The 9,471-nt window shown below is 32.2% G+C and overlaps 1 protein-coding gene across 1 annotated transcript; it reads right to left on the bottom strand.

The window, feature by feature from the left end:
* Positions 1 to 408: 408 nt before the first annotated feature.
* On the bottom strand, positions 409 to 5,022 carry LOC139495093 (toll-like receptor 3). Its single transcript, XM_071283248.1, has 2 exons — positions 4,894 to 5,022; positions 409 to 3,763 (listed from the first exon to the last, which is right to left on the bottom strand). Exon 2 carries the CDS (start codon positions 3,733 to 3,735, stop codon positions 1,426 to 1,428), a length of 2,310 nt encoding a protein of 769 aa, XP_071139349.1. The 5' UTR covers positions 3,736 to 3,763; positions 4,894 to 5,022; the 3' UTR covers positions 409 to 1,425.
* Positions 5,023 to 9,471: the final 4,449 nt, after the last annotated feature.

Here is a 9,471-nt window from a genome sequence, read left to right on the forward strand (position 1 = left end):
ATTCCATTTTATATTCGAATAGAATTAAGTTATCATAAGAACATATATATATATATATCAAACAATACATATTGAGACACCCGTCAATCAATAAATTGATACACTAGTTATTTGTACAAAATAATTACAAGTAGACTATTTACCGGATTTGTTATCACATAAGCAACACGACGCGTGCCACATGTGGAGCAGGATCTGCTTACCCTTCCGGAGCACCTGAGATCACCCCTAGTTTTTGATGGGGTTCGTGTTGTTTATTTTTTAGTTTTCTATGTTGTGTCATGTGTACTATTGTTTGTCTGTTTGTCTTTTTCATTTTTAGCCAAGGCGTTGTCAGTTTATTTTCAACTTATGAGTTGGACTGTCCCTCTGGTGTCTTTCGTCCCTCTTTTACATATATGAAACATCTGAATCTGTAATGTTTATGAGCTGAACAAAACATCTCAATATCATATTTCATTTCAATATACAATATTTAACAGCTATGACTACATGTGCTATCCGTGATAATGTTAAAACAATGCAGATAAAAACGACCACAAAGCTTTATATTTATAGATTATCGTTGGTTATCTCAACAAGATTGATTTTCTCGCTTGAGTCGGTTACGGCAAAAGCGAGAAAGGCAATCGAGTTGAGATGACCAATGATCATTTGTTTATCGCATTTTTACCTATGACGATGTTGTCAATTGCATGTAAATTTCCTTAGCAACGCCACGTGGCTCATTAGTTTCTAGCAATAATTTTCCATCTCATAGCATGATATGAAAATTATCGCAAAAAAAGATCAAAGGAAAAATGCACAAAATAGCGATAAAGCTCTTTATTCCTTGTTTGTAGCATAAACTGTAATAAAAAGAATTGAGTTCTTCTCTTTATAATTTTGAAGGGTTGTAAAAGAGTTGATCATGTACATACTTTTAGTATGGTTAGGTCAAAATTTTGTAATCTCAATAAAAGGTATTCAATTCTTAATCAAAGAACTAAAAAACCTTGACAAACATTCAAAATTGACTGAGATACTACGCGTATACAATTATGCGAATAATTTTGAACAATTACACGTATGTCGCACGTATTATTTTGGTTAGAAAATACTGTTGGTCACATATACATCAAAATATTATTTAACAATCTGCGATGTGATAAATTCATTATGGATTATGAAAATGCTATGATATCATTATCATTTCTGTTCTGGCCTTATTGTTGGCCCGAAGCTTGACGTATTGGCCTGAAGCGAAACTAAATAGTCCAAACTAAATATAATCAAGTTCGTTAAACACTGGCCATTTTACGGACATTACCTTTTGAGCTGTTAGTTTTGTCCTAATATAAAACTATCAAAATTACATTAATTACATTATTTAGAAGTACTTTGAGAATATATAATAGAATCTTGCAGTGAAGTGAGATTTGTTTCTTATTTGTCTACTTTGTTTTTCAGGAAGGTAATATCACTTTTTACTGTCTTTTCGAGGGAGTCCAATCGTTTACAAAGCGTTTCGCTCATAAGATCGACACGGCTACACATTTCATTGAACATATGCTCGAATTTATCACTGAATATTTTATTTCTATCCTCTTTCACTTTCATTTTCTGCGCATGACTATGTGAGCATCGATGTTTGCTCGTATTTGAATTATTTCTATCAATATTATCCGTTTTTACCTGAAAGCAATCTAGTATTCGCACAGAAAATTCCTCCTTGTTTTGATTTGACCAAACCGCATGCGTTGCAAATTTGATTAGCGTTTCTAATGTGTTTGTCATTCTAAATGTAGTGATTTCTTCTAGTTTAATACTAATTAAAGAATCTGGACCATGTTCCAAAAATCTTTCGTGGGCCAAGAGAACTTCAAATTGGCACCATTTACTCTCTGCAAAACTCTCTGAAAGGATAAGCACTATTTTTCTACTGTTCTTCATGTTTTCTACAATATTGTCTACAATTAGTCTTCCATATTGAAAGTCTCTATCATGAATACATAATTTATATCCATGTTGTTTTTCAAGAAATGGTAGAAAATTATCATACACCCAGTCCTTATCTGGTTCGCTATAGATTACAAAACCATCAAATAAAAGTGGTTGTGGAGACTTTTTTCGACCTTTCCAAGAATGTCGTGATCTTGAAATATGAATCAAATATCGAATGCGATATCTGGACTTATATGCCATAATGGCAAAAACACATCCGAATAAAACCGTAATTATAATTGTATAAACTATAGTTTCCAAATGTTGCATGCATTCAACATCGGCGACCGACTTGTCAGCCATGCTTCTCGGACTTGTACAGCTATATGCTTCAGGATAATATTTGATCGTCACATTATTAGATGACAATTCTTCGAAATATGAGAGAACTTCACATGAACAGTAATAGGTATTGTTGGATATATCTAAAGATATCAAACTTAAAATCGAGGACGGAACTGATAATCTACCAGATAGAAAAATTCTATTGTTACTAAAGTCAATTTCTTCGAGATATTTTAAATATCTAAATCGACTCCAACTTAAATAGGTTATTTCGTTATTGCTAAGATCTAGAGCTTTTAAGTTTGGGAGCAAGTGAAATATATTATGAGGCATACTCTTCCATCCTACAAACTGTAATGTCAACTTTGTCAAATTTGACAAAGATTTGAACACTATTTTGGACGCAATAGGGCTAAACGGAAGATTGGAATACGACAGGTCAAGACTTTTTAGATGATGAAGTCCTTCAAACATTCCTAGATCTGTGGGAAACATTCCAAACGATAGATTCTGCAACATCAGATGTTCGATAGAGGCCGTTAAAAGTTTTGAATGTGAATGGGGTTTAATACTTTGGTAATATCTGAAAATACTAGACATCTTCAGAGTATTTAATTTATAAAAAGTTTGGAGATCAATCTCATGAAATGAATTCTTTGTAATAAATAATTCACGTAAGTCGTCCGTACATCTCAATGCAGTTGAAGGCATTTCCTCTATTATGTTATTGATAGCAGAAAACACTCTTAAACTCGGAACAGATGTGTAAGTAGTTAAATTGAAATTGATGTTATCCAGACAAAAATTTGGAAAAGACACTAAGTTGTTGGAGTCTGCGTGTAGGATTTCGATCTTCGTATGACATTTGAATGTCATATTCTTCAATTTATTCCCGGTTATATTTAGAGTTTTCAAAGATTGAAAATTCCTCCAATCGCAACTATCGATATCCTCTAGATTATTGTAAGCTAAAGAAAGTGTTTCGATTCCGTTTGTATCAAGATAACGAAACAGTTCATTTATTTTGGTTTCTGAAATGTTCATATGATTTAATATCAATGAACCATTCGCTATAAAATGCAAATTACTGAAGGCAATTTCAACATTTACTGGAATTACATTATAACTTAGATCCAGAAAAGTAAGAGAGGTAAATTCTCTAAATGTATGCTTCGATATGTACCGTATATCATTCCCAGCCAGACTAAGATGTGATGTCATACTCCTGGTCATATTTCGAAAAGTAGTTTCAGTCACTTGATTAAGGTTATTGTTTGTAAATATAAGCATTTTGATATTATTCGAAACCTTTGGAATAAAATCAAGTTTTTCACCATGATCTGAACAAATCATCTGGTGATGGTCGCAGGAGCAGATTATTTTTTGATTTTCCGAATAACAAGTTGTAAAATTCACAGCTATCACATTTGATAGTAAAAGTAAAGAAGAACACCATAATAGGATCATTTTTGCAGTCAGTCGATTCTGGTTCAATCTGAAAACGAGAAATAAGAAAATAGTTAGAAAAGTCTATAGTATTTGTTATAAGTTTTGATCAATTATGGCAGATACATATAAACAACATTTATGCGAAATCTCATTATTTCATTCACAATAGCTAAGCACGAATTAAATCCTATTTTCCCAAATTTAACAGAAAATATTAAAATAATATGTCAAATTCCCTACCAAAAGTTCATTTTGTAATTAATATAATATAACATCACAGTTATTTATCAAAAATCTAAATAAAATTTCAACCCAACAATTCCCACTATTTGGGAATTTACCGGATTTGTTATAACATGAGCAACACGACGGGTGCCACATGTGAAGCAGGAGCTGCTTGCCCTTCCGGAGCTCATGAGATCACCCCAGTTTTTGGTCGGATTCGTGTTGCTCATTCTTTAGTTTTCTATGTTGTGTCATGTGTACTTTTGTTTGTCTGTTTGTCGTTTTCATTTTTAGCCATGGCGTTGTCAGTTTATTTTCGATTTATGAGTTTGACTGTCCCTCTGGTATCTTTCGCCCATCTTTTTTCCCCACCTTCCATATGATTTGTAATACATGTATGTCAATGTTTTAACTTCCTCTGTCGTGTAATATCTGTTTTAAAGTATATTTCTTATCTATATCAGAAAAAAAATGAATTACAAAAGAGAGGTACAAGTAATAAGACTGTGTATGTGAAAGTAGATTGAGATGATGTATTGTATACTTAACGTCCAACGTAATTTCAAATGTATATGCAGGATGAGAACATGTGATATCGATCCAGGTGTGTGACAGACAGACGCGCTAAGCTGGATTCCTTAGTACCAGTTGACCAGATAACATACCACAGGAAGACATGTCTCTTTATCCGGACACAATATTTTTATTCCGAGTCGACCAGTCTTTGATCTTACTCCTAACGGCTCAATGTTAAGTGGAGAAGCAAATAACAATATTAAGGCGACTCCCTGCGCTTGAGGGGAACATTCTATCACGAGAATAACGATGCAGTTACTTGAAAATGAATGGGCGAACCGATTGATATTTCAAAACAATATATTGCTATTGAATTGATTTGCCAGTCTCTTATATTATATTCTCTAATTTTTTGTAAAATATGTTATGCCTTACCTTATATGAGATACTGGTAAATCTTATAAACACTGCGGACTTGCCCTTATATTTATATCGATACAAATTCTTCTCGTACGTATTTGGTTTACTTCCTGATGCTATACAATATTTAAATCATTTTCAAATAAAGATTAGTAAAGTTTGATTTACCTGGACAAAAGAGTCGGGTTTGCTTGTTTAAACACACATTGTCGCACATCGTTAAATATGATCTAAATTAATCTATACTTTAAAATCCTACCAAACAAACTTTAATAGCCTAAATAGATCTGCATTAAAAAATAAAGAAATGATGACAGCACTTACCAACGCGATCGTCATTTCTAATTTTGCTGGTTTGTCCGGTCCTCTTTTGCGAAAATTTTGAATTTAAAAAATAAAGTACCCCCCTCCCCCCAAGAAAAAAAAACAATAAAAAAAAAACAAAAAAAAAAAACACCAAACCAAACAAACAAAAATTGATAATGGAAAAAAAGACTGCGGCTAAATCATATTCAATAAAACACAATGCTAGCACTCTTACTTCAGAGGGAAATGATAAACGAATTCGTAATTATAATTATAATATTAGAATTACTAATGTAACAACTCTTATGGAAATTTTGTTTTTCTATTTAACGAACGGAATCCAGAATCAACATCTTATGTTCCGATGTTATTCTTAAATTCAAGAAAACGAAATGATATTCCGATTTTCACAAAAGAGGACTGGACAAACCAGCAAAATTCTAGCTTTTTATACCTAACCTATGACCTGAAAGACGGTTTAAACAACAGTTAAAGAGTAGTTTCAATATTGTTCCTTTCTTAAATTCTTTCCCCAGTTGAAATGTTTAAAGTTATGATAGGAAAAATATGAAGAATTCGGAAAGTAAGTCTGTAATAACACCTTAATAAATCTAACGCATCCCATTTTCAACTTATCCTCTTACAGTCTTGTTTACATCTTGGATGAAAACTCTTTGAATTTTTCTTGTAGCAAAATAATAATAAATTAAATTAAAAAAAGATCCTAAAGCAGAAATTTATCAAATAAAGGATTTTCAAGGCCAAAAATACATTTTGCATCTCATTTTTATTAGGGCAATATCAAGTCGGTACTGCGAACTCATTATCATTTGTTGGTTAGTTACTTTTATGGATTTCGTGAATAAAGATGAATTCAAATTTACATGTTTAACGAAGTAAAAACAAACCAAGAAAATGAATGAATCCATGCACAGTATTTCAGGGAAACAAAAGACAACTTTCGATTCCGTCAGAAACTTTGGATTTAATGAACATCATTTGTGGGTTTAGGTGCATCGTCACGTTCGTTCCAATGTTGAGAGAGATGTTGGAAAACTATGATGCTATATTGCATAAATTATTCGACAAATTGAATTCTCACAATTGACAATCAACACTGCTGTCATTATGGGAATTGTGATTAAGTACCTATAGAAAAAATATTATTTCTAGTTTATCCTGCACAATGACGATCACTTGGACGCTTGATGAACGTTAATAGTGCAGGGATACAGGCGACCCCTTTATCTGGTAAATGACCTCATAAAGGCGTGCATAATTGACGAGGTTTTTTTTTCGGTGACAAACCAAAAGTGGTCAAATGAGCGACCTATGCTTATTTGAACCTTTAGAACAAGTTTTGTTAAATTGGGAAACATATGACAAAAACATTGTCAGAAGATTCTCGGTTTCGTATTTTGTCTAACAATGTACTTACGACTATACAATAAGTAATAATGGCTAATACACAAAAATATACATACCCAAAGTTGTGTCATGTCAGGATTTGTCAAAAGTGAACGAACAGTTAAGTTTAAAAACAAAGATAAAGTTTTGAGTTATGAGTGTATAGAGTGTTATTGACATGATTGAGAAACTCATTTATGATACTATCATTCTATTTCCTGTAGGTCTTTTATGCTATTGACAACGTCAAAGTGCAAATTTCCCATGATAATCAATAAAAAAAAACCACATTAACAGAAACAAAATGTAGAATTATATACGTTTTACCACAGATGCTAGTTTGTGAAAATTAAATAAAAGAGGGACGAAAGATACCACAGGGACAGTCAAACTCATATATCGAAATTAATCTGTAGCAAGATGTTACTCTCATGAAATAGTCCACTAATAATGTCCTTAAAATATTATTTCAATTTGTCGATGACCTGAGACCTAACTTGTTCAAGGGCTTTACATTTGACGATCTTCATGTTCGTGTTGACAAATTGGACTTACGGTGTGTCTACTGATAAATTTTGCTCTGTCTTGTTGAAGTGTGTGGGTTCCACAAGCAAGATAAAAGAGTTTATGTTACATCAATTGACAGCAAAAGGTTCTGCGCTCCCACTAAACTAAAATATTAAATAGATTTAACGTTGATTTTTATTTGGCATCAGCTTTTATAGTACGGGGACAAATAAGGTAAATTTTGGTTTTATTTTGTAGATAAATATAATATCCTTTGATTAAGGCATGTCGTAGAGTTCAAAAGTGGTGCAGATTTGTGAAAACTGCGGTCAAAGGTCAAAAGGGGGGATTTTAAAAAAGCTCAAAGGAGAAGGTCCGGTAAGGACTCATTTTGGCCCCTCAAATTTCAGTTTCATCTGACGAAAGATTTTTTTAAACACTTAAGTGTCTATTTTACTTGATTCAATTAGTTTATGCGAAAGATTTTAACTGATTTAGTCATTAAAAACGATCCGATTCCAGCTCAAATATGAAAAATCTACCAAATATGCTGAAAAATGTCACTTTACAGATGATTTTTGTCAAAAATGAAAGAGGCTGCATCCGTGTTCATCCACAACCTTTGTATATGTTATGTATTATCATAAAATACAACTTACATTTCAATATTAAGGATGAACACGAATGCGGCCACTTTCGTTTTACATGGAAACCGTCTAAAATTTAACTAAAATGCTAGAATTTAGAAGATTTCAGTAATTTAGCATGACTTAATGGCGCTACAACCCGATATATGTGCATTGTATAGTCATAAACAGCCCATATTTATGTGGCAGAAGCATTCAACTGTGCAATAAATAGCTAAAAATTTACATTTTAACAATTTTGTAAAATTGTTATATTTTGGGGCCAAAAAGGGGTCTTACCGGACCTACTCCTTTTAGACATTTTGGATAATTTCTCGGTAGTCTCTCGTGTTAACTGAGATTTTTTTCAATGGAAGCATGCGCTAGGAATACTCAACAAATACAGCTAGTCATATTTGTGTCTGATTACCAGAGATTAGTGATACATACCGTCGCTTGAAACATGTAAGAAAATGAAACAAAAATCTTTATCTACGGAAATTATCGACATAAAATATTCATACTTAAGATTCAACTATGCAATGATATATGGTCACATATAAAGATATTTTTGTGAAAGTTTTGTGAAAATGCCATAAAGAACAGAGGAGGAATAAGAACTGTAAAGTTATCCATGATGTGATAAAAAAAATGATGAAATTCTTGGCTGATTATTTAAACTTAAAAGGATGTTAAAACTATAAAAATTAGTCTTCATGTTTATGACATTATAGTATTTGAAGTTTTTTTTTATGTCAATAAATAAATCAGTACTAGACCAATAGCACATTGAGAAGATGTATCCCCTTTTTTTTCATAAAACAACGACAGACATGGTAGCCGTTTGTTAGTTTAAACATATTTGTCCATAGCAGATTGGGAAACAAGTTATTGCAACTTATATAAATTCCTTTCAATTACATTATTTATAAGTACTTTGAGAGTCTATAATAGAATCTTGCAGTGAAGTGAGATTTGTTTCTAATTTGTCTACTTTGTTTTTCAGGAAGGTAATATCACTTTTTACTGTCTTTTCGAGGGAGTCCATACGTCTACAAAGCGTTTCGCTCATAAGATCTACACGGCTACACATTTCATTGAACAATTTATCACTCAATATTTTATTTCTATTCTCTTCCACTTTCATTTTCGGCGCATGACTATGTGAGCATCGATGTTTGCTCCTATTTGAATTATTTCTATCAATATAATCCGTTTTTACTTTAAAGCAATCTAGTATTCGCACAGAAAATTCTTCCTTGTTTTGATTTGACCAAACTGCATGCGTTGCAAATTTGATCAGCGTTTCTAATGTGTTTGTCATTCGAAATGTAGTAATTTCTTCAAGTTTAATACTGATTAAAGAATCTGGACCATGTTCCAAAAATCTTTCGTGGGCCAAAAGAACTTCAAATTGGCACCATTTACTCTCTGCAAAACTCTCTGAAAGGATTAGCACTATTTTTCTACTGTTTTTCATATTTTCTACAATATTGTCTACAATAAGTCTTCCATATTGAAAGTCTCTATCATGAATACATAATTCATGTATTTGGTTTTGATGTTATATATATATGTTATATTTGTTATTCTCGTGGGATTTTGTCTATATGTGTTACATTTTAGTGTTATGTCGTTGTTCTCCTCTTATATTTAATGCGTTTCCCTCGGTTTTAGTTTGTTATCCCGATTTTGTTTTTTGTCCATGGATTTATGAGTTTTGAACAGCGGTATACTACTGTTGCCT

Source organism: Mytilus edulis, chromosome 1 (assembly GCF_963676685.1).
Source record: "Mytilus edulis chromosome 1, xbMytEdul2.2, whole genome shotgun sequence".
Lineage (NCBI taxonomy): Eukaryota > Metazoa > Mollusca > Bivalvia > Mytilida > Mytilidae > Mytilus > Mytilus edulis.